The sequence below is a fragment of the Crocodylus porosus genome, unplaced genomic scaffold (assembly GCF_001723895.1).
Source record: "Crocodylus porosus isolate Cpor-Errol unplaced genomic scaffold, CroPor_comp1, whole genome shotgun sequence".
NCBI lineage: Eukaryota > Metazoa > Chordata > Crocodylia > Crocodylidae > Crocodylus > Crocodylus porosus.
Window position 1 is genome coordinate 516,832 of NW_017728906.1, and position 26,370 is coordinate 543,201.

Sequence of the window (26,370 nt, forward strand, 5' to 3'; positions counted from 1 at the left end):
GCAGAGGGGCCCCACCACTAGTGCCTTATCATCAGGGAGGCAAACATTGTGGCTTTAAATATGGCACTGTTTTTGCTTCCTGGACTGTCAGCAACAAGCAGCCAATGCTGGGCAGGAGAACTAGGGTGGGGTGGGCTGGAAAACCTGCAAGAATAAAGGAGCTGCTATGCAGCCCACTTCCTCTGTGAATTCGGTAGGTCCCTACTTATATGAACATGTTCGAAATTTTTTTTAAAGGCTACTGAATAATTTTTTTTCAAGATACATTTTTCTGGTGTGCGTGATGGAATTGCTTTATACAATTTAAGTATTATGAATATAAAGAAAAAAAGCATCCAAACTGAATACACAACAAGAAAGGAAATCCAAAAAAGGATAGACTAAAAGTTGGCAAGAAAGAAAAAGAGATGGGGGAATAAAGTAATGACATAAGGAGAGAGAAGGCAAAGAAAGCAAGCAATAATAGACCTAACTTTTAAATTAGAAATTTTATTTGTTCATATTACTTCCTAGGTTTCATTGCAATTCCCTGGCAGATATCCCATAGCTCCATCAGTTAGAGGAGGGGAGTTACAAAATCACACTGTCACAGAGACTGGATTTTATTGCTTTATTGCTACAATTAAGCATTTATTAACTCAGTTAATGAGACATAGATTTTTAAAATTATATGCAATTTTAAGTATGATTCCTCCACCAAACCCCCAAATAAGTACTTTAGGAGGGAAGGGAAGATTTTGAAATAAAATATGTCAGTTTTACAGAAGAAACCCAAAAGCAGGGAATCATTAGTGTCAGTTTGCCAACAGTTAGCCTGCAGAGAGACTCTTATGTTCCATCAGTAACCAAGAATGCTAGTAAATATCCAACTAATCAGCAAACCATGCAGATGCCAGACAACTAGGACATGCAGAATTACTGGATATTTGGCATTAGTCTGTATGGATGTTAATTCAACACAGCCTAAATTACATGCCTACAAAGGCCTACGGATGCATCTATTCTTATCAAGATTTTCTCACATAGACTTTTGATGAAAAAAACAGCAAATCTGTGTAACAATGTAGAAACTTGTTTCTGTCCTACGATTTCTGCTAACTGAAAATACAACTGAATGGAAAAAACTATATATTGCATAACTTAGGAGACAACTTCAGAGACCAGGCTAATATTCTAACAGGAATCTATACTGGTGCACCTTGCATGGCAAAGGGCGCATCTACACAGTCATTAATGCGCAGTCCCTACCATGCATTAAATTTAGCACTTGAAAAATAAATGCACAGTAGGCTGCCCTACTGCATATTAGCACAATTGCACACCTTTTTGTGACAGTTAATGTGAAGTAGACCAGGGGTTTTCAACCTTTTCTACTAAGTGTACCCCAGGCGGCCAGATGAGGAGTGGAGGGGGATGGAGGAGACAGGGTGGTATGCAGCCAGCAGCAGAGTGGCAGCAACACAGGGTGGTGGGTGTCAGTAGCAGCTGCCTCATGCGAGCTTCCCCCACCTGCATCCAGCCAGCTGAGTGACACAGAGCGGTATGGCTGCCCTTGCCTCCCCCCTGGCCCTGCTTCTGGGAGGTGGCAGCACAGGCTGCTGGTACTCCGTCCCTGCTTGTGCATATCCCCTAGGGCCTTCCTAGGTATCCCCACAGGTACAAGTGCCCCCAGTTGACAATACCTGCAGGAGACCAATACTGCTGGATATTAACCTAATACCACAGTTTTTGCCATGTTGCTGTAATATGCAATCAGTCAGTCTACTGCATATTAACCATCTCTTGTAGACGTGCCCAAGAGATCAGAAAGGAGGAAAGTAGCACCAAACAGGACAATTGGGTGCATCTATATGTTCATTAATGCGCTTTTGCTAATGTGAGTTAAATTTAGTACCTCCAGTGTGAGGTAGTAGAAAAAGGCACATTAGCTTATTTTAATGTGCGTTAGCAGGAGCGCATGGGCTTTTTTGTGATGCTTTAATAAGCATTAAAATAGGTTAATGTGCATTAAAGTGAAAGTGTAGATGCACCCTGTATGTTGTAATTTACAGCAGCTCCAACTCATTACAGCTCCATTTTCTTCTGGTTCTTTAGCCTGCAAGCTCCAGGAATTCAGTCTCCTCTTGGCTCTCACACATCATTTAAATAAGTATAAGTAGGTACAAGTGTATCTGACAGGATATAAGGAGCTCTTACCAGGTGTAGGGAGCCTATATTAGCCTGAGTGAGAGCCAGGGAAATAGACCTCCTTGTATATACCAATGGATTCCAACTTACCAGTAAAACTATAGTGGCTGAAAAATGTTCCTTTCCATGCATCTTAATATCCAGCACCTATTTCTGGATTACACTCCACTCTCACACATATAGCTGCTGCACTTTATTTTCCTGGTTTTTAGAAATATTCAAAGGAGTTTTTCAAAAGACTGGGAAAGAAAGGTGAAAGCTAAGTTACAAGGAAAGCAGAGAGATGAAGGGGTGTTTCACTTGTTAAACGTTTACAGTTTGAACCCAAGTTCAGGGGACTACTCGAACTACCTAACTGTGCAAAAGAAAATGGGAGCTTGGAGAGTCATGAAAGGGCGCTCAGAAAAGACTCAACTGCCTTGCGAAAACAAATCATTTCAAGATGTCCGCTCTGTGCTCAGGGGTCCACGTTCTGCAGCTGGAGGTGGAGGTTGGGGGCTAACCTGAAGGGTACTTCCCCCCCCATCACAGCACTCAACACACAGGCACTATACCTTCATTTTTTCATTCAAACAAATCATTTTTAGTGTATGGCTTCATTCTGCCTTCATTTCTGTTCAATGTCCTTTAAATTCAAATGTTATGCTGCATACTTGCATCTGCGCCAGAGGATTCAAGTGTCTGGTTACCTTTCTTATGAGCTGTGTTCAAGGCAATGAAGTTACCCTTGCACAGAGGACCAAGCCCAGGGGCTTTGCAGCACTTCAGGGTTTAAGCAGAACCACATTAACCTTGTGGAGAATTTCACCCAGTCTACATTCTTTATGATACATCTTCTTCACACCAGACAGTGATCTTAGTGCATATTCAGGTTGCAGACAGAGGAACACAGTCCGTCTGTGTTCAATAAGGCAGTCGCTTTTATGAACCATACATAATTACAACAACAGCAATCCATATTAACTAACTGCACGTATAGTGAGGCAACATCCAACCAGGCCTGACATGTTAGGAATCATGGCTTTTATAAGCCAGCTTTTCTGAAACTATGGTTCATCGCTTTGAACTCACCTGTGCTGTACACATGGAATAGTGATGAGTGAGCCAGTTCCAAGAAGAACTCAGCTGTGGGCCACTCTGGCACTACTGCTTGACTTAAAGGCCCAGAATAGGGTTTGGGACCTCAAACTACATCTTTGAAACAAGTACAGAGATATTTACTATTTCCAATAATTTGGAAGTAGCTCATTTGGCCCTGCTTCTGGGTTGGCTTTTTTTAATGCCACTTGGTAAGCATCAATATCTATCTATCTGTCTATTTTGCAGCATTTTTTAAAGATTATTTCAGATGAAAGTTTGAATGAGTAGAGTTTAACTATTCAGATTTGTAGGGGGAGCATCTGGAATACCTTTTCTCTGTGTTTTCTCTCTTCCAGAAATTGGTGACGATGACATCTGAAGGGCTAGCTTAACACTGTTAGTCTTATTACAACTTAGAGAGCTTGAGGAAGGCCTTCAGAAGCATGGGAATTTGACAGTATTTAATAGGGCTGTGTGAAATTTCACTGTTTCATTTTGAAGATATTACAACACATTTTGAGCTTGAAACAGTGAAATTGAAATGAAACAAAAAGCATTGAAACAGCTTTGAAACAAAATGAGGGCACTTGAAACATTTCGCAAGGTTCAAAATGCTTTGAGTTTTGAAGCAGCCCGGTGGTGGGAGGCAGGGGAGAGTTGGGGCTGCCCTTCAATCGGCTCTGCCAGTTCCATGTAGCTCAGCCTGGTGGGGAGCACAACCCTGGCTCTCCCCCCTTTCCCACCGCTGGATTGTGCTCCATGGGGCTGGTGGAGCTGATTGGAGGGCAGTGCTGGCTCTGCCTGCTTCTTGCCACCGGGCTGCACCCTGATCAGCTCTGCCAGCCCAATGGAGCTTAGCCCAGCAGCAAGAGGCAGAGCACTGCATCGGCTCTGTCTGCCTCTCACTGCCAGACTGCGCTCCGTGGGGCTGGTGGAGCTGATCAGAGTGCAGCACCAGCTCTGTCCACCTCCCACCAGTGGGCTGAGCTCTATGGAGCCCAGCGCCGGTCCCTGTCATCTGGCGCAGATCTGGGGGTCCGCAATCAGTGCCACAGCTGCCTCTCCCACCTGGGACAGGTGCTGGGTGCAGGCTATGCCCAGCACTGGACAAGATTGCTGCTGCTGCAGCTTCAGCCTCCTCTTATCTGGGGTGCAGATCTGGGGACCTGCACCTGGGCTGTGATGGACTCCTCCTGGGGGTGTGGGCCCCCAGATCTGTGTGCCAGATGAGGGGAGGCTGCTGCTGGTGCCTGGAACAGGTGGCAGCAGCAATTTTCTCGGTCCCAGGTGACAGGGCAGCCTCCTCTCATCTGGGTGCAGATCCGGAGGCCCACACCCCTGGGAGCAGTCCAGCACAGCCCTGCAGCCCTCCCGGGGGTGCAGGCCCCTGGATCTGCACCTGAATGACAGGAGACTGCCATTGCTGCCTGTGGCCAGCAGCAGCACCTGTCTTCTCTGGCGCTGGGTGTGTGCTGTGCTCAGTGCCGGTTCCAGGTGGCAGCAGCAGCCTCCTGTCATCTGGCACAGATCCAAGGTCCATACCCCTGGGATGAATCCAGCACAGCCCCGCAGCCCTCCCGGGGGTGCGACCCCTGGATCTGCTTGCTGGATGACAGGAGGCTGCCGTTGCTGGCAAATTTTGTTTTCAAGACTTTGAGGTGCAGTTTCTGAGTAACCTCTGCAGCTATCTCCTTGAAACGAGGCAGGCATCATGCTCTCAGAAGGGGTTACTATCCCTGCAATTTGCATCTGAATCAGGCAACAAATGACAATGTTTTAGGCATTTTCGTGATTCCCCATTACAGTCTATGGGTGAAATGTTCAATGAAACAAAATGGTACAGTGCTTCGAAATGAAACAAAATGACAAAACGAAACACTGTTCCTATGAAACGGTGAAATGGACATCGAAATGAAATGTATTATAATGAAATGTATTATTTCCTGCCATGGCAGGGGGTCGGACTAGATGATCTACTCAGGTCCCTTCCGAACCTAGAAACTATGAAACTATGAAACGATAGTGTTTTGCAATCTACTTTGACCTTTTTGCAAGTAAGGTCAAATAGATATTTTCTTGGGAAGTTGTTTTAAAATAGTGTAGTCTTTGTTCAGGGAATTCCTTTTCATATCGGGAATGTTGCACTCGTGAGAACATGGGGGTTTAGGACCATATTTGTGTGTCTACACACAAATACAGCTGCCATGTAAAATAACCATTTTGCACATGCAACTTGGGTGTGCCCACCCAAGGAAATCTAACGTTTTCAAAATTCAAGATCTCTTGTATAATGGTTCGGTGGAGATCCACTGAGTGGCCCTACTTCATGATTTTGTTTTGTTTTAAGAGACATCACCTGTTCCAGCAGTATTCCCCAGCATTGGTACAAGTAATAGCTAGGAAACAAGTAGGCTCTTTCAGATAAAAGAAACTTGTGTGACCATAGTAGATATTTTCGACTACTGGCTGCATTAAGCAATTCCAAAGGTTTCTTAATAGCAAATTACATGTTAAATGGAGAGGTGTTCCCAGACTTGTTCCTTGCAGACTGATATTTAAAGCACCTTATTCACTAGCACTGATTGGTACACCACCCCTGAACATTTCAATAACAGACTGAGAAACAGAGACTCCAAGACAGTTAGTTTTTAAAAGTATGCAAGTGGTTTGAACTCACCGGAGTGCATGTTTACATTTCTAAATGTAACCTAGGAGCCTACATTTCACAGTTTTTCAACAAGACTTACGATTTCAAACCAGGTTTGAAAACAAGACGTTAGGTAAAAATGTACTTGTAGGTGCTTTTAAGAACAAGTGGATACTGAACTGACTATTACCAATTATTCCTGTAGATTTGAACTGAGGTGCAGGGATCAGTAGGAAGACGTTTGATTTCTTTGTTTCTGTTCATATAATATCTATTCCACTGTCACGTCTGTCCATCTAGAACCTTTCACAGACCCAAATATTATTTTACAATAAATAAAACTGCTGTTAAGGGTTATTATTCAAATCACCCTCAAGAAAATAACTGAAATGTGACAGTAAAGACCACAAGGCAAATCATTCATTGGAACTATTACTGGTGAAGGACAATTTGTTCAAAAGTAAACAGCTTGCAGACAGTACAGGTTAGACAGACTGAGTAGCTTCCTCACCATTCAAGTATATGTTTCAAGTTTCTTGTTAGGAGTTAACTTTGTACCATATGCACACACTACTCATACGAAATAGCCCATGGGTGTTATGAAGAGGCAATAGATTTTGCTCCAGATGTTGTCATCTGGAGTTAAGTCAAAGTCTTGTCTCTGTGTCTTTATTCTGTTCTTTTCAGTGGTTCTCCTTTCAATTAGCATCACCAAGATTAAATGTCACATAATATTATTGAGCAGATAAAGCTTGTCATGTTTACTCACATACACTACAGAATAGGTATGGAATCCGCTGCTTCGTACAGTCAGAAACTGAGTGAATTAAAATGTACGCAAGCACGTGCTTCTCATTTATAGCACAAAAGGATACCAATTTTTTACTCATCCTGAAGTAATTTTAACTGGTGGAGCAGAACATTCTTAAGCATTCTCATTCTTCTAGGAAGATAGCTCTCAGGATGGAAAGCTAGATTGTACATTGGTATTTTCAAATGATCTATGCTTCAGTGAAGCGTATAGAAACAAAACTTTTTTTTGGTATAGTGAGCAGGAAGAAACACTGCCTCAGAGACATAAATGATCATACAGGGAAAATTAGAGTAAGCGATGGCCTTTTTCTTATCCTTTTGAAAAGTACATAACATGCTGTACTCAGGCATTTTGACAAGACCAGAGGAGGTCCAGTCCTTGAAACAAAAACAGAAGTTTGGAGTTACGTGGTTTAACTAATATAAACAAAACTTTTCTCAATATCCTACATGCAGCCCGCGACTAAAACAGCCTTCGTAGTGCACACAGAGTGAGTCAAATCTTCAGCTGGTGGAATCTGACATCGCTCAAATGGCCAATCTATCTTCTTTAAACATCTGCTATTGACTTATCAAATAGTTGATCATAACTACAGCTTAGCCCCAAAGCTGTGCTTTACAATTTAATGCATAGCCACTTGTAATTAATTATGTTTAATGTCAGTTTCATCAAACATTTTTCATCAAACATCACCTCAAAGCAATCACCCCAGTATTCTAATATGTAAAAAATACTTTCATTATGTTTATTATAAAAATATAAATGTTTCCACTACAAATCATTTTACATTAGTAAGAGGCCATCTACAATTGCACAACATATAAACTAAATGAGTAAGTAATGTTTTGAAATACAAGTTAAAGTAAATACATATTGCCAATCAAATCACATCTATACATTGCTTATTGAATGCTAAGTAACAGCACAAAACTATATATGTTAACAGAAATAAATAATATATGTAAACTATATTTAAAGATACAGAAACCAATAATATGGTACATAATTTTGTGAATAGTTGCATTTTGTTTGATGTAAATAACCAATGCACGTCCTGTATAGGAGGATGGCCACAAGAATCCTAGTACCTCTACTCCACATTTAAGAATTGTACACGGTTATGTTTACATATGTACAGGGGGTAAGGGGAGTGTGGGATATTTGCAATAGAGGCCACTTACTTATAGTACAAATAACATTTTGAAAGGGAGAAAAAGCTAAGTTGGTTTATAAATTCTCTATTTATAACTGCAAAGAAAAGCAAAAATGGATTTCCTTCTTCCCAAGAACAAGTGGTATTAATTGCAAAGAGTGGGCATGTTCAGAATGATGTGCAAGAGGATGACAGTACACGGACAGTATGCAAGTGGTGCAAGGTTTTAAGTCTCAGTCAAAAATGTCATTAAAGAACAGTTGTCTTGTTTTTGAAATCATCTAAAACATTCCTCCCTGAATGAGGTGGAGGAGAAATAGCTATAGAAATACTATGTGAAAACATAAAAAAGATATTTTGTACACATGTGACCAAACAGGATTTAAGTGGATTATGTTCACTAAGAACAATGTCTGAACTGGGATCTCATTCTCAAATCCAAGTGGAAGAAAGATTTCGAACATACTTAAGCAAGCTGAACTTGGCATTTGCGCTTTCTGATCCTGCTATTTCACCACACACCACTTAAGCTACAAAAGGCATAACAAATGGTACATAAGTGCTTTGTTTTTATTGTCTGCCTTTTTCTCTGTTTTTAGGTCAAATTAAGTTGAAACCACTTCACTGTTCTTTCCAAATATATTATCCAGTGAGCAACATTTCAAAACAGATTCTTCTGAGCAGGCTTACTGTCAGGATTTGCTGGAAAGGCAAGTTATAATGTATGTCTTTATTTAGCAACAAGTGATCAGTGTATTTTCTTTACACTGTTCAAGGTTTGAATCTTGAGTTGAGAAGCTGATTCAGCCTAGTGCATTGTAAAAGCTCAGCCTTGCCTTTGTCCATATCCCTCACATGGCTGTGCACTTCAAGAAAACCAAATGTACATCTGATAGCTGACCTAGCAGAGCACACAGTAATTTGTGTCGTATACAGTCCTTCCTCTTTAAGATTCTTTTTGTGTTCTTTCTGTTTGTGTTTACAAGAACTCAGTGTTATTTGGGACAATCTAATGTAGGACTGGTGGTGGTGTGAAGAGTGCAACATTCAAGTCATTGCTAACACAAAGGGTCAGTTCTAATAAAACACAGGCACCATCTTTTAGGTACCTTGGATCCAAACCCTCCCCAAAAAGTATGTAGGACCCTAAATATTGGCATAATATTTAGGTCATTGACTTCACTTGGAGTTTAGATGCCTAAGTAGAACCTAAGTAGAACCTCAGGCAACTTTTGTATCATCCCCTTGCTCCTGAATGGAGTCCAAAACCACATGCTACGTGCCTCCAATCAGGGAGAGGGCTTGGTGCATAAGAATTTGGTTCAAAATGGCAAGGACACTGAACATGGAGCCCCCACAGGGTAGAACATCTAGCATGCAGCTGTCTTGAGTGAGCCAAGAGGGCAAGGGTAGGACAGAGGGGAGTTGTCAATCCTTTCCTTCAGGAATCCTTATTCAGGGATGCAGCTCTGTCCCGCCCAGGACCCATAGCTCTGAGCCCTTTCCTAAAGAAAGGCACTCCCTATCAAAATACTTAGCAGGGATCACTCCTTTCTTTAAAAAACATGACAACTGCCTTTTCCTCATCCTGCTCCAGACGAGTTTTAAAAGAAAAATTGCAGTTGCAACTTCTGTTGGGCAGAGCCCAATTCTGTCAGCTTGTGTTCAGTGTTCTCTAGAAATGCCTACTGGATTGAGCTCTGGCCACCAATAAGGCTTCTTAACATGCCGACATGTGAGCAAGGCACTGAGCTGCTCAGCGAATTTGGGGAGATTCTGAACATGCGCAGAGGCACAGCTCTAGAGCCTGGGAAACCCAAAAGCAAAAGGTAAAGTGCCTATGGGATTTGGATGATTACAGGGTTACGCAGTAGCTTGCAGGGGTGTTCAGGATGGAAGTTTGGGACAAGGCTGCCTAAATTTCACACAAGTGTGACTGTAGGCACTAAAGTCCCTTTTTAAAGATCTGCCCCTGCATCACCATGCTAGTATAATGACCAGGCCTGTATACATGCACAGCCCTTCACTGCCAGCTAATCATGCACATACAGCAAGCTTGGACCTTCTGCTCCAGAAATAGACCTTTCTCAAGCAAACTTATGATGGAGCTCCAACAAGCGAAGAAACAATTCTGCCCCACTTAGCTTGAGATGTCACAACTTTCTCTGCAAATCACACTACTGAAACCAATCATTTATATTGATGGCAAATCTGTCCTTTGGGAAGTCAAAGAAAGAAACTTGCTTGCTGTTGATTTAGAGAACAACATGCATGTTGTCCACATACATTTCTGCCAGTATATTACCCTAGGTTAAAAGTGTAACGCAGCTGTTTACTGTAAATGGATGGAATGCAGCAACTCCAGACAGATCATTTAGAACAAGAGCTGGAAAAAGACTTTTTCTTTTGTATTTAAAATGTTATACAAAAAAATCTGGTAAGTAACACACCATCAAACAATTTTTCAGCTTAAACCAATGAAGTTTTACAAGATTTGGCACTTGGCAATAAGAAATCTAAGATATTTCACCATAATTGTTAACAATACTGGGGAAAAGAAATATACATTAACAAAAATTAAGCCTCTTTTGTTTGGAAAGAGAACACAATGAGGAGAGTTAACATAATGGCAAAAATCATTTGTGAACTGACTCTAAAGTGATTACTGCTTCTGTATTCCAGTTGAAATAGAGTATTACAAGGATAATATTGTAAGTATGGCCAGATAAGTCTGAGGTATAATCCTCTATTTTGCTTGATTTTAAAGAAATAAAGTACCTGCTACAGATCTCTTCTGTGTATAAAAATACTGCAAGTGTTTTTTTATTTTTTATTTTCTTGTTGCTGCTGTTGATCAAACACAGAGCCTGTGTGTTTATGGTTCTTCATGGTATTCAGTCAGTTAATGTTCAAATGGCTCCAGGTTTTAGTTTCACTGTTTTACTTGGAAAGAATTTTACATATTTTTTTTCCTTTTCAAATTTATTATATGGATTAACAGTCAATTATCATAGGGGAAGAAAAGCACCTACCCTTTAGGACTAATAGAAAAAAAAGTTCGCTCCTATTTTTAAGGCATTTGTACTCAATATTTGAGTGTCTTAGTGGGCTAGAAATTTCCACCAATATTCCCAGCACTGTTGTGATAACGCCTTTAAATCCTGCAGTTTCTTCAGCCATCACCATTTGCCCTTTGAAGCAACTTCTCTCTGTTTCTGTCCTGAGCAACATCATTTTGGTACCTTACACAGGAACTGGGTTGTTCTTTGTATGAATTTCTAGAGTTTTAATACTGCTAATAATCTTCTTTTGAGGCCCAACAACTGTAACACCAACCTTCTTCATGTCACTAAAAGAAAGAGAACACAGGCTCAGTGAGTACATGACACATTACCTCTGTATTTCATATCACAAAAGCTTTCAAAACTGAAAGTCAGGAACAGATATCAATGGATAGTGATCACCCTGCCCTTTCTAGGTTGCTAAATTGGAAGACTCTTTCAGGATAAGTTTCTAAAATTGAACCGAGACAGGTATTCGGGTTGGAAAGAAATGAGAACCACTCTCATAGAATAAAGCAAAAAGACTACCGTCTCCCAATGTTTGGAAGAAGACGAGTTGTCACTTAACTTGTTCTCCTATATTGAACACCAGAAAAAGATCACCAGAAAGTAAAGACAGAAAAACAGCACAGTGTAGAAGCACTGATAGAAGCAGGCTATCAGGGAACTGGGACCACTTGGATTTTTATTTTTTACTTCTGTACCAGTAAATCGTGCTCTGACTTTGGAGAAGTCATCAAGCTTCTTTCATACTTCATTTACCCCAGTCAGCCTGATTTCTTTCCCCTGGACTGACCCTGCCATCTTGCATTACGTAGCAGGCTCTTAACAGTTACCCTTTCATAACTTTGGCACCGGCACTGAAACAATAGCGAAGTGGTCATACTTGCAGGGTCTCCTGTGTTTTCACGTTCTGTTTCTCCAGACAGTCCACTCTCTTTATTGGGTGTACTGGAAATGTGGTTTCACACTTCTGCTGTAGCTAATTAACCATTAGTCCACAGGAAATTGGCCATTACCTGAGAGTTTTTGCAATGTCTCCCAAGGCTAATTGCCATAATAAGACATTATCAACCTTTTTTTTACAGTTGCAATAACGTACTAATTGACTGTATCAATGTGTTTTACTCTTTTTACTGCAGCTATTGGTTACTTATTCTCTGTCACGTATCTGTAACCAATTTACAGCAATGAGGATTCAAGATTTTTTATTACAGTATATTTGTAATTATCCAATACCTCATCAGGTGCAGAGACACTACTATACCAGTCTTTACCAAAAGGATAAAGATGGGTCAGATTTAAATTTTAATAAACAAATTCATTTTTCAATGGGAAGCATGAACCCTTGGTATTAAGTATATCAACTCTTTCCTTAAAATGCCAGCAGCAGAAGACTCAGATGAACTACCAATCTGAGCAAGACTTTTTTCTCCTTTAAACAGTGGTGCTCAACCTCCAGCCTGTGGAGCCATGTCATCTGGCTCATGAGCTCTCCCTACGTCCAAAAATTTGGCACCAGTTGTGTGATGGCAGTCAACACTGTCACCACCCCACCACCAACTTCCAGGTTCCACAGGCTCAATGACATGGCCCCGTATGCCAGATAGGGTCAATGCATGGATCTGGGGCCCAATCCAGCATGCACAGAGATGGAACTAGGGTGTCAGGCCTGATCTGGTGTGCATGGCACCAGGGGTTTGGGGCTGTGGCAGATGGCTCAATCTGTCATGCAGAGGGTGGGGGCAGGAGGCCTGATCCAGTGCTTGAGGGGCTGGGATCTGGGCAGCAGGCCCAATCTGGCACGTACAGGTCCAGGACAGAGGGATATGGCACATATGCCACATGTCAACCCTACACTGAATCTGGTCTGCAGACCCAGGAGTGGCCTAGAAAGGGTGCAGTGGTGTGACTGTGCCCCCTTTTGGATTGGATTGCACCACAGGGGCCTCTGGGGACTAATTTAAGTCCCTAAAGCAAATGAAAATCCTGCCTTCCTTTCTTTCCTAGTTGCCTCTGTTGCTTTCCCCATGGGCTGGGCTCAGCTAAGGACACGAAGGTTGCGTGGGGGGGAAATCACCTTTCCTGTGCCTGCTGTAAGAGAACCAGGCAGGGAGGAAGAGCTAATCTCCTGCCATGCTGTGGCCATTGCCCCACTCCCCAGCTGAACCCAGCCCTGACAGCAGTGGGGAAGGAACAGCTCTGGTGCTCTCCCTACCCCCAGGACAGCAGGGAAAGCAACAGTGGCTGGGGGAGGGGCTGGGTGGGAGAGAAGGGAAAGGAAGGGAGGGATTTTTTCATCAGTTTAGGTTCTCTGAAAAGTCCCTGAAGGCTCCCAAGGGTGGTCTGCCTGCATTGGTGGGAGGAGAGGAGGCTGGAAGCAGGGAGCACAGCCACCACTGCAGTATGGGTTGTTGCTCCTGCACCCCTCTTTGGGGAAAAAAATGGATCCACCCTGTACAAATTGATCCCATGCACCAGATCTAACCCATTGGACTGACCCTGTACCACTCATCCAGCCCACAGCTCAGAAAGGTTGGTCACAACTATCTTTAAAAAACAGTAGAAATTAAAGTAGATTAGGAGGACTGTAGTACTTGTCATGATTTAGGCCTAGTGGAGAATATTCTCTTCTATATTTTCTTTTTCACTTATGTATCTATGTCCCATGAGTGTTAATGAGAATTAGGAATATACATCAGATTTTTAACAGAGGATGACAAAGCTATGGGAAGATTATTTGCAAAAGGATTTAAAAATTGATATTTCTCCTTCTCATTTCCCTAAGTACAAAAAGTACGGTGTGAAAATTAAGATTCCAAACCTGTCTCCATTTACTTCATTGGATCCTTAATTGGGATCTCAGTGTTTGTTCCTGGAGAACTAGATTACAAAGCCATTGAATGGAGCTGGCGAGGAATTACCCCCAGTGAAGAGTTAGCATCCTGCTCCAATTACAAATGGCACATGTGGCAGTGCCTGAACAGATTGAGAGTGGGTCTCAAAAGGTATAACTTTCTAATTAAATCATGGGGCCTCTATGCAATTGACCAATGTATTTGTCAGGAGAAGTAAACCGTGAATCATTTCATAGATTTCATAGACTTCATAGACATTAGGGCTGGAAGGGACCTTGCAAGATCATCTGGTCTAGCCTTCTTCCCAGAGGGCAGGAAGTCAGCTGGGGTCAAATGGCTGCAAAAAGATAATCATCCAAATGCATCTTGAAACTGCCCAGAGTAAGTGGTTGCACCAGTTTTGGAGAGTCTATTCCAGACTGTGGAGACTTGGACAGTAAAGAAGTTCTTCCTTATGTCCATTTTAAAATGGTCTTCCAGCAGTTTGTGACCATTGGACCTTGTTTTCTAAGGGAAGCCCTGGTGAACAGATGTTCTCCCAGATCTTGATGTACACACCTGATATACTTATAGGCTGCCACCAAGTCCCCCCCTGAGTCTATGCTTTTCCAAGCTGAAGAATCCTGTGCCTCTCGGCCTCTCCCCATAAGGCCTGCTCTCTTGGCCTCTGATCATGCATGTGGCTTTCCTCTGGACTCTCTTGAGCAAAAGTGTGGAGCCCAGAACTGGATGAAGTACTCCAGCTGTGGCCTCACCAAGGCCAAATAAAGCAGGAGAATGACATCTTCGGTCTTGCATGAAATGTGTTGGTAGATGCAAGCCAAGTAGATTTGCTTTGTTGGCTGCGGCATTGCATTGCTGGTTTATATTCACCTTGTGGTCAGTCATGACTCCCAAGTCTCTTCTAGATATAGTGCTAGTGCGTGAGGCACTGCTGAGCCTATAGGTATGATGTGGAGAATTGCAGGAGGATTATGCATCACTGGCCTGCACCTGTAGGGAGTGGACCAGAAAAGCTAAGGCCAATACCAAGCTCAAGCTGGCTATAAGATAAAAAGTCCTTCTTCAGATACGTAGGAAGTCAAAAGAAACATAAGGGCAACATTGGACCCCTGCTGAATCAAATGGGGCAGCTGACAACCGACACCCAGGAAAAAGCTGGGTCCAGGGAACTACAGGCCAATCAGCTTGACCTCAATCCCTGGGAAGACTGTGGAACAAATGATCAAAGAATCCATCAACAACAGGCTGACAGAAGATGCCATTCTGAGAGACAGCCAACGTGGCTTTGTTATGGGTAGGTCATGTCTGACTAACCTCATCTTCTATGATCAGGTGACGCACCACCTGGATGAGGGGGAGGGGGGAAGGTTGATGCCATTTACTTGGATTTCAAATAAGCCTTTGAGTTGATCTTTCATGATGTTCTCTTTGCAAAACTGGGGAACTGCAGCCTTGACGACCTGACGTTCTGATGGCTGGGGAACTGGCTCTGTGATGGGACCCAGAGAGAGATAGTGGATGGCACTGAGTCAGCATAGTGTCTGGTGACCAGTGGCATCCCTCAGGGTTCAGTATTCAGACCAGTACTCTTTAATATATTCACTAATGATCTGGATTCAGGTGTCAGAAGCTGACTGGCTAAGTTTGCCGATGACAGCAAACTATGGGGAAGTGCAGCTACTCTGAAGGATAGACTGGGTATTCAGGCTGACCTGGATAGGCTCGCAAGGTGAGCAGATATAAACCTGATGACCTTCTGAGATGCCCTGTAACATCACAATGCACCCCACAAGATCTGGCAACATCAACCAGAAGCAGTGGCCTGTGCAGAATATTGGGAACAGACCACATAGAAAGGTTGGATTGGAGACAGGATGATGAAGAACTGGATTACAGTTTAAAAAAAAAATCCTTCAGCCTGTTTATCTATCCTACCTCAGTTTTCAATGTTTTTACTCACTCCCTTGGAGAATGTAATCCTGCATCATGTCTGCACACTGCTCTTCCCTTTTTAAATTTGTAATCATTTAATCAGGGAACAGAAACAACATTGTGAACCAGATGAAACATGGAGAGGGTGTTTTAAACTGATCCAGTCTCACTGTTTCATGTGTACACTCCATCTCACAGTAAGCAGTAGCTAAACCATGGTGTTTTAGCAGGTCCTTCATTAGAAGTGAATACATGGAGCAGCTGACATGCCTTTGCATGTTAAGGCCTCCTCGCCTCCCACCCACCAATATAAAAGTAATTTATAATAGTATAAGTGGAATAACATAAAAGCACTGTAATTGTTTCATCTGTTCACAGCCAGAGACTGTTTGTTGAGTGGGCCTGGGCACATGCCATTTGCAGGCAATGGGGACACAGAAACACCGGAAACAAAATTTCCAAGCAGAGGAAGCCACTCCAAAAAAAAAAAAAAAAAGAGTTTCTGATGCTTTAGAACCATTATCAGCAACTTGAAGAGGTATCAAGATATTTGTTGTGTGAGTCAGACACACTGGGGGCTAGACAAACAATGCTATTCAAATCATATTCTGAAATACGTCTGTTCTGCTGAAGAAGGGGAAGAAAATTTGCAGGAGTTATATTAATCCTACTGAACTTGGGGACTCTCACATTAAATGGACCAGTATCTCCATTGTTGTTAGAAAGAAAATAGATCTCCTGAAGGGCATCACAAAAACTCCTGGGAAGTTAATAGAATAAACTGTTTGTAGGCCATATTCAGATACTGCTGCTTCATATGAGCAAGAGCAAGTGTAAACCATGTAGGCAACACTTGAGTCCCTAGAGGTGCCATGAAACAAAGTGGTGATAGTGAAATGTTCCCCCTGTTGGCTCAGATTAAAGTTGTGATGAGAAGAGGTAAACATGCAGCAGTGCCTCTAAAGATAATGAGTTGATGTAGTAAACAGTGAAGAGTTTTTGAGACTACAAATACCCAGTTAAAGTTGCTGGGTATCAGAATTTTCTTTCAGTCTCGACCAAAGAATGTGTTCTGGGTCTGGGCAATTAATACAATTGATGAGGAAGTGCAGTTAGTGTAAAATCAGAACATGAGGATGGTGTGCAACATAGTGATGTCCCCAAGTCTGTCACAAAGGCAGATGTCAAGACCTGGGAAGCAGCTCAGTCCGGTAAAGAGCTTGAGAGATGACCTGAGAAAGGTACCTTCAGAGACCAAAGAAATGAAGTAACTAGAAGAGTTCCTCTTGTGGTATGGTACTGAGTTCTTGAAGAATAATAAGTATCTTCAGAGATATAACCCAGGAGATATGATCTAATCTGACCCTGGATTCTGTTTAAACCAGGGAGTACATATTGAGAGACAGCACCAATCTTGGATTCCCCTGGAATAAGGGGAAAGGGAAGCAAAATGCATGCTGGAAGGTGGAATAATCTGTGAAAACCTACCCCCAAGGGTGTGTGTAGATGAAACGGGCCTTAAACTGAAGTGGTGGATTTTTAAAAACATCACTTCAGTTTAGGGCCAATTAAATCCCCACGTTGTGCACACACCCAACTTACCCGCATCTCTGGCAGTGTGGAGGGGAGGGCGAGCTGCTGCTGGGTGGCACAGCCCTTGGGCACCAGGGAGAGGCTGGTACTTTCCTCGTCGGCAGTGGCAGGCCACCCCCCAGGCGGCACCTGCCTCCAGGCACCTGGTTCGGGTGGTCCCAGGGGGCACTGCAGCCATGGAGGAAAGCACCGGGCCCCCATGGAGCTCGGGCAGGCAGGCTCCAGGGTTCGGGGGGTGGAGAGGGGAAGATCAGGCTTGCTGCTTTTCTTGGGGGGGACCGTGTTTTCCCAGGCTGCTGCCAGGTTGCCTGCAGGGCTTCCTGCATAGCCACAGAGCTGCATGTAGCCCAGTGCTTCACTCCCCAGCTGTAGGGGCAGCAAACTAAAACTACTAGGAGTTTTAGTTTGCTGTGCCCCAAGTCATATAAGGCACATTACGCTGCTGACTTTCCTACAGTGGCTGAAATTAATGTGCAATGCACCGCTGAGGTGTGCAAACACCAGCAACATTAAAGTGGTGCAAAAGCATTTAGCCCGCTTTAAAGTGTCATGCGCACACACCCCTCGTTTCATCTACGCATGGCCCAAGATGCTATGCTGTATCTTCACTTTAGGGTTAAATGCTCATCTTTTAAACTATTTTGTTGCTTCTTCTCCAGGCTGGGAGAGGAGGATGTTAAGCTCTGCTTGGGTATGCTGGAATTATTTTCTGTTGTGCTGCAATAAATCATTGGATTTCTATAAGCAATTATTCCCATGCGCTGTCTGAATTGCAGTTTCAGGGCAGTTGTTGCCTGTGCTGTTTGGCTGTACAGTACTTAGTAAAACAGGCTTTGATCCCTGTTATCTCTAAATGTAATAGGGAACAATTCATGGGCAGAAATATATTTACACAAAATATTCATGGCTTGAAAGGACCAAAAGAATAAAAGCAGTGCTTCGAGTGATCTCTCCTCAAAGGCAGTTTGGTGAACTGATACATTCAGTGGAGAAACTGTTTGCTAGAATAGCTCTCACTGAGCTCTAGTAATAATTGGTATTGGTACTTTGCTCCCAGCAAACTATCTGAACAAAACTGAACTTTAAAATCCATGGAAACTTTTAAAACCATAACAGAAGTTTGTCGATGTCAGAGCTGTTCAAAGCTAGGTGCCTAAAGTCAGGTTCTTCAACAGAAGTGGTTTAATTTTCAGAGTTGCTGAGCAATCTCTGCAGTCATTAAAGCTGCACTAGTGACTTCTCAGAAGTTAATCACATATGAAAACTCTGAACTTGCAGCTAGCATCCCATGGGAAGGCCTCTACTGACTTCATTTGGACTCCGTGTGAGCACAGGAACCTGCTTGCAGAGAGGAAGTTGTGGGATTCTGCTATAGTAGGCACCTCTACACCATACACAGAACAATAGTAGTTTTTTCCAGGTATATAATAAATAGATTGTGAATTTACATTTAAAAGAGGCCTTTAAATACAAAAGTATTTTCAGCAGAAATCATGTTATAATCACAATCAAAATTGTAATATCTGATGCGTGTTAAAGTACATATGTTTGCACACACATTTACTCAAATAGAAGATGACCCTGATTAGAATATGACCACCCAATAATCAGATTCTATATATGGAAAAATTTATGCTATACTTTTCCCTGTACAGTATCTAATTATTGGAGGTTTGCCTTGAATTTATCCCCCTTCCACTCTTTCATAGACTTTCATAGACATTAGGGCTGGAAGGGACCTTGGAAGATCATCGAGTCCAGCCCCCTGCCCGAAGGGCAGGAAGTCAGCTGGGGTCATAGGATACCAGCAAGATAAGCATCCAATTTGCTCTTGAAGGTGTTCAGAGTCAGGGCCATCCTGGGGAGAGGGAGGGAATTGAGGCAACTGCCCTGGGCCCCATGTTTTGGGGAGCTCCATTGAGCTGGGCTGGCTTCACATCTGGCTGCTCGCCACCCCCTGCTGCGTCTGGGCCCCACCTAGGCTGATTTACCTCGGGCCCCTCACCCTGCTACAGTCATCTCTGGTCCCACTGCTATAACAGGGAAAGTAAATTTGGGGTAGGGGGTCAGGTGGGCCCCTTTCTCTCTGCCCCCTAAAACTTCTTCTCCCTGCAGCCCTTTTCTAGCTGCTTACTGTCAGACTCTGCTCTCCCTGAGCACATGGAAGCAAATTTAAAAACACTGATTTTGAAATAAACATGCCTGTTGGGTGCTTATAGCCTTAGTTCATCCAGAATTGATGAATTTTACCTTTCTTTGGAAACTGCTGCAAGTTTTAGCAAAGGTACTCCATAAACACACTTTTAAACAACACCTTTGTATCTACTTATAGAAAGTAGAAACTATGCATAATATTAGTTCAAAGACAAAAGGTTCATAATTTACCACATAGTTCATTGGGCTAGACCCCAGCAGAGTCAGCATTTCAAGCTACGGTGAACCCAGCTCAGTACTGCTCAGTATGTGTGTGTATTCCAGATAACCCCCACGAAGGATCCATGTGCTAATTAGCCCTCCACTCATGACTGGAACCGGGTGTTTTTGTCACAAGTCCTGGGATGTACCAAAAGTCATATGCAAACAAGGCTCAGGGCAACCTTGTTCAGCTCCACTTCATTGAAGGTGGGGGCCACACTAATCATATGCAACAGGCTGAGAGAGGGGGTGACAAAGGGATTCTGTATGAACAGTTCAGGGCCATGCTTGGTGATGTTTGAAAGACATTCAATGCTGGTAAAAGAACAGGAATAATTGGAAATGGGAAAGAAAGCTCATCTGTGGGAATGAAGAAGAAGTTGAAATGTATTCAGTGTAGTGGCTCACCATGACTTAAAAAAGAGTTGGTGTTCAGGGGGACTGTATGCAGTGGGCATTATCATTATTATTATTATCATTATTCAGATGAGCTGTACTAACCTAGTCTTGTGGTAGTACATTTGCTCAATATAGGACAAGTATTTTCCAGTCACGTTCAGTGTTGGCTGGCTGGATTTAATCAACTTCATAGTTGCTTTCCAATACTGAGTATATGCTGCTTTTGGCAGCAGTTTAATAATAGACAGTATATTTAATGATTTTTCCTTATATGCAAATTTAAGATGAAGAGATTTCCCTCCCCTCCCCCCACCCCCCATGCTGACTGGGGGGAAAAACCTTGTCTTATATTTGAGCAAAGATGGTGTATGTGTGTCTGTGAGTATATATCTATATACAGACAGATAGATATCTATATGTGTATGTGTGTGTGAGAGAGAAAGAGAGAGAGAGAGTGTGTTATCTATGAGCATGTATAGATGAAACAGGGGCCCTAAAATGAAGCAGTGGGCTTTAAAAAACACCACTTCAATTTAGGGCTGATTAAACCACCATGCCATGCACGCACCGTGCTATCTTATCTGCCTCTCTGGTTGGGAGGGGAGGGCGAGCTGCCGGTGGGCAGAGCAATCCCTGGGCTGCAGTCTGGGGAGTTGAGGGCTGGTGCTTCCCTCTGTGGCAGCTGTGGCCCCACTCTAGGTGGCACCTGCCCGCAGGCACCCAGCTTGGGCGGTCCCAGAGTGTACCACAGCCAAGGAGGGAAGCATCGGGCCACTGCGCAGGGCAGGCAGGTAGGCAGGCTCTGGGTGGGGAAGGAGGATTAAGCTCACCACTTTGGTTAGGTGGAGCTGCTTTCCTGGGCTGCTATCAGGCTGCCTGCAGGGCTTCCTGCAGAGCCACGGAGCTCCACAGAGCCTGTTGAGCTTAACTCCACGGCTGATGGGGCAGCAAACTAAAACTCCTCATAGGAGTTTCCTGCACCCCAAGTCATTTAAAGTGCATTATGCCGCTGAATTTCATACAGTGGCTGGAATTAATGTGCAATATGACACTGAGGCGTGCAAACACTGACACCATTAAAGCAGTGCAAAAGCATTTAGCTCACTTTAAAGTGTTGTGCACACACACCTCTCATTTCGTCTACACACGGCTAATGTGTGTGTGTATATATATGTGTGTGTGGGGGTGTGTGTGCGCGCATTTATGTGTACACACACAAAAAATTGTCACAGGTCCTGGGATACATCATTATACCAATGGCTTTAACTTACTCTGTGGAAATCTTGGCTATTGTGTCACATGAACTGTACTCCACACCCGTGAAAATGTCCTTGCAGTGTCCTGCCCGAATACCATTGAGCCAATCACCTGCTGTGCGGAAGGCGGATATATCAAGGTTGCTTTGGTCCAGTAGTAGATTTGATGGCCTGAAATAACAAGACAGCAAAAGCATGAGAACTAGGGTAAGCAAACATACCCCTCATGTCTACACTTAACACTGGCATCATCAGGGACTTCCAGATGACATGTGGCTTTCCTGTCCATGTCTGAAATTTGTCTACCACTGGGCACATCTACACATGCAATTAATGTACACAAATAAAGGCCAGAGCTTATTGCTTTGCATGTTTTGCTGCAGGGTTCACTGTTTGAATGTGCACCTAGGAGCAAAAAACTCTGGAATACATTGCTTTGGAGTTGATATGTACAGCACAGTTAGCTCAATAGGAGCAGCTCCAGCTGGCAACAGCCCAGGGCTGATCCAACTGGGCTCAATGTATTGTGGAGGAGCTGGCTCGGGCACAAGGGTGCTTCAGAGTAGGGCTAGCTGGCAGGCATCACTTGCACTGAAGCACCCTCATGCTCTAGCCAGCCAGGCAGCATTTACATGTGTGCTGCTGCACATCAGAAAACTCTAGAGCAGGCTAGTACTTGTAAATTTTGAGCCTTAATAGAACTCACTGGCAACACGTAGGGGGTGCACGTGGGTGCATGTGAACCCCCTGAACTTGGTGGTGCACCCCCTGCAAAAAGATGCTGCTGACACTGCCAGCGGCACCTGCAGGCATTTGCTGCTCACCACTCCCCTTCCTTGCCACCGACACTACCAGTGGCATCTGCGGGCAGTCTGTGATCACTGCTGGCCACCACCACCAGCGATGTTGGCAGGTGTTCACTGACCACTGGTCAGTGCTTGTTACCCCTTCCCTGCTGCCGCCAATGCCGCAGCCACCTGTGGGAGCTGCCTGCTTGCTGCCGCCATGCTGCCACCATTGACAGTGCTGTCACCACCTGCAGGAGCTCACTCTGCCCCCGTCAGCCTCTGGGGGCATGCAGCATTCATGATTTTTCCCACTGCTCTCTGCAATTATTTGCGATTTCCCCCCCAAATGCCACCATTTAGAATTATCCCATAAGGCTGCAGCATTCCAATGCTTAGTGTCTATAAGTTAGTAAGTAAATACAAGTATTAGCCTGCTCCAGAATTTATTAGTTTTGTGAGCCCTAATAGGAGCATGTGTAGATACAGACACATTTACTGTGGAACTAATTAGGCAGCTCTGCACCAAATGTCTTGTGTAGATGCACCCACTGAGGTCTCATTTGCTCCAGCTGGCAGCTTTAAGAAACTCTGTGTAATCATCTTGTTTATGGGCTCCAAACTACTCACCTCAAGCCTGTGGTTTAAATCCCTGAAACATTCCTGATTCATGATAAATATTTTTACATTATCATTACGTTATTTAAACAATTACAAAATTTAACTGAGTCTAACTACTAGATACTCATCATTGCAACGCTGCAGTTTTATGGGATTATTCTAGATGGTGGCATTTGGGGGGAAGCATAGATAACTGCAGAGAGCATTGGGAAGAAACTGCAAGTTCCATTAAGGCTCAAAATCAGAAAATCAACTAGTGGAGCAAGTACCATACCAACGAAAGGATTTTGCAACATAGTAATACAACCCAGAAATTGCTTTTAAGTTAACACTCATTTTTCTTTCACCTTAGTGCTCACAAATGGTAGGTTGACCAAATCTTCCCTTCATCCATGAAACAAAGGACAAGAACATCAGCCACACAGACTTTCTCCCTTTCACTGCACTCCCTAGGTACCTTAGTCCAGTCCTATTGGGACTCTGCTGTAATGATGAGACACTATGTCAGTCTTCAAACTCTCATTCCTTCCCCTGTTGTACGGTACAAATTGGTCTTTATGAATCAGACTTGAGACCACTAATTTGCTTCATTGTGGTTAATGTTCAAGCAAAGACTGGTAATGACAGGTACTAAAAGTCGCTCACACCAAACATGAGTAAAATCATTAGTGAGCAAAGGGTTCTGTATTACATAAGCAAGCCACTGAACTATGATGAGCAGGAATTAGAGTAAAGGGGAGAACAGCATCCTCTCCAGCATGCATCTAATACAATTGGTAATTCAGAAAGGCAGTCTGTTTTAATAGGATATGCAACAAATATAACTGTTAGTGTGTGATCTAACTGGATCCTGAGCTGATTTTTTCAATGACTTTAATGAGTCAAACAAAAATAACAACAACAAACTGGGGCATGATCTGTAATGAATATGTTTTCTTTTTTCTCTACAAAACTAACCGTGCATTGTACTCTGCCTCCCTCCCTTCTCCTCCAACTGTCTTGGGCTGAATGAAAGCTTTTATTTTATTCAAAACAAAACACTATGTTTCAGTTTTGAGGGGTCTTATTTTTTTAAAAACCTGAATTAATTTAAGCAAATTTGGTCTTTAAAAGATTATTTTTAAAATGGAAGATTGAAATGTTTTGTTTTGAAATATTGAAGTAAAACGTATTTTTCCATATTTTCAACACAAACTAATTACCAGATTCAACCTGAGATTGTGAATGCTTTCATTTGATTTGAAACTACACGTTTTAGTGAGCCAAACGTTTTCACACAGTGTTCTTGTTCCTCCTCACCTTACACTTCATAAAGATGGAAAGAGCTTGTTTATATTTTGCTTGGTTTATTTTAACCATATTTCAATCTGTGTAGCTCCTAACAGGAGGCTGTGACTGGGTGAACTACAATTAGGAAGTAAATGTGCTTTTGAAAATAATATTTAGCTCCAAAGTGTGTTTTCCACATCAAGGAGGAGAATTGGATGACTCTTCTAGCTGCATCTGCCAGTGTTGCATGGTGGCTAATGTTTCTGCTCCCATGCTGATCCGGCAGTTCAGATATACTTTGTGATGGGGTTCCTACTTTGCTAATACACTGTAATGTCTTACTTCAGTACATAGATGTGGAGAGATGGCCAATAGTTCTAGCAGTTTCTTCTCAACATTGCTGAAAGGCCTCTGAACAGCCATGGAGTCACAATTTTCCTTCTTGTTGCAAGATATCTTAGCGTATGGGTGGCCAACATGTGGCATGGGTGCCATAAGTGGCATGAACAGTGTCTGTGTGGCAGACAGCAGGTTGGGGAAGGGACAGGCAGCAGAGTGACAGATCAGAGCAGGGAGTAGAAAGCAGAGCAGCAGATTGGGTAAGAGAAAGAGTTGGCAGTGGCACTTGGGAGGATGTGGGGCTAATTTGTGGTACACTTGCCAAAAAGGTTGGCCCCCACCATTTTAACCCATGATAATTATTTTGATTTCTCAATGTGCAATAACAGCTTCCTCCCCAAATTGGTTACCTTGAGAGAATATGAATTACTATCCTTTGTTTTTAATTTGACAGCCACACAGATAATGCTGATGGACAGCTTTATAGTACTAATTCAACAAAGCACATGAGTAGCCTCAAAGTGCAACTATGTCCTTAAAGTGAACCATGTGCTCAAGTGATTTTTCAAAGCATTATGGTGCAACTGTCTGGAGAATAGGGGACACATGTAACCTGATCTCAGTTTTAGAAGTCACCAGAGAACCTGTCTCAGAGAATGTAGCACTGCAAAGCCTAGTTTTAAAGAGTGGTGTGAGGTAATAAACTGTTGCTTACAAAAGCTTATGCCTCTCTGAGTTAATCCATAATAGAGGTGCTCAACCTTTTGCCCCTGTGGGTTGGATGAGTAGCACAGGGCTGGAACCTGCATGCAGTTAGCACGTCAGGTGCCACGTGCCCGTATTTGTCACTGCACCACCTGAATCCAGCCCCACACCACTTGGATCAGATCTTGTATGCCCCATTTAGCATGCAGAGCCATACTATCCACCCACTGGAATCTCCACTGCTCCCCAACCGCAAATTTTCAGACTCATGGTGGGCCCTGTGGACTGGATGACATGGTTCAACAGGCTAGGACCAGGCTTTGGGCCAAGTGGTTGAGTACCCCTGATCTATAAGGCGTCACTCTGCCCCGCCTTCAGTTCCTTTGTTGTAAGAGATTGTTACTAATGTTTTCAGTTGTGGTGTGAAAATTTACACAATCACTGAAGACCACTAGCTACACTAGCATGCACAACGGAACATTAACCTAGGAATGTCTAAGCAACCAAGAACAAACTAATCCATCCAAACAGAAAGTGCTACTTTTGTTCTTTGCTGCAGGTTCGACAACACTGTCAATGTTAACAGAAAACAATTATTTCTAGTGAATAACATTGCAGATTTGCTTTTCTTGCTGCCTATAAGTTCCCATTAGGGTGGCCAGCTGCCTCCTTTGTGTATCTTTAAATCTAGTGCAGCTCGCCGGGGGGAGCCAGCTGCAGGACTGCAACCACATGTTGCGCCTGCCATCAGAATGCTCAGACCCGCTACATGCTATAGAGGGATTTGCTTCACCCATTCCAAGTCCACTGAAGACAGGAACAGAGGATGGGCCAGACAAGCCACACCATCTGCATTCACATGGCTAGCTCTATCAAAGCTGTTGGAGCTTTGCTCTGGCTTCAGTCCCTACTTTTGGTAGATTTCACTTCCCCATTCCCCCATCATATTTCCCCTGCATAGAAAAGCTTAATTAATCTGCTCCACACAGGTGAAGTGATCCAATTTAAAGATAATGATTATGCAGTACTTGTTACATAGATTTTTTTATTATTATCTGGATGGAAATGAATCACTACCATCACCCTCTAGCATTCTTCAGACAAAACCTGAAGAAAGTCCAAAGACTAGAACAAGTTTTAAAGAAAACTTTGTAAAGATTTCCAGGGGAACCCAGTGTTCAAATTCCATGGAATATCACTGATACAGGTTTTAGCTATGTTGCTCTACAGGCAAAAAATATGTAGAATTCTT

At 43.1% G+C, this 26,370-nt stretch overlaps 1 protein-coding gene across 2 annotated transcripts in view; it reads right to left on the reverse strand.

The window, feature by feature from the left end:
• Window positions 1-7,450: 7,450 nt before the first annotated feature.
• EPHA3 (EPH receptor A3) overlaps window positions 7,451-26,370 on the reverse strand; it is a 367,059-nt gene continuing 348,139 nt past the window's right edge. For both annotated transcript variants that reach the window (XM_019528572.1, XM_019528571.1), the window contains exons 16-17: window positions 21,415-21,570; window positions 7,451-11,230 (exon numbers count right to left, since the gene is read on the reverse strand). In XM_019528572.1, the coding sequence (XP_019384117.1) occupies window positions 11,125-11,230; window positions 21,415-21,570 (262 nt within the window). In that variant the 3' untranslated portion in view covers window positions 7,451-11,124. The remainder of the gene's footprint in view (window positions 11,231-21,414; window positions 21,571-26,370) is intronic.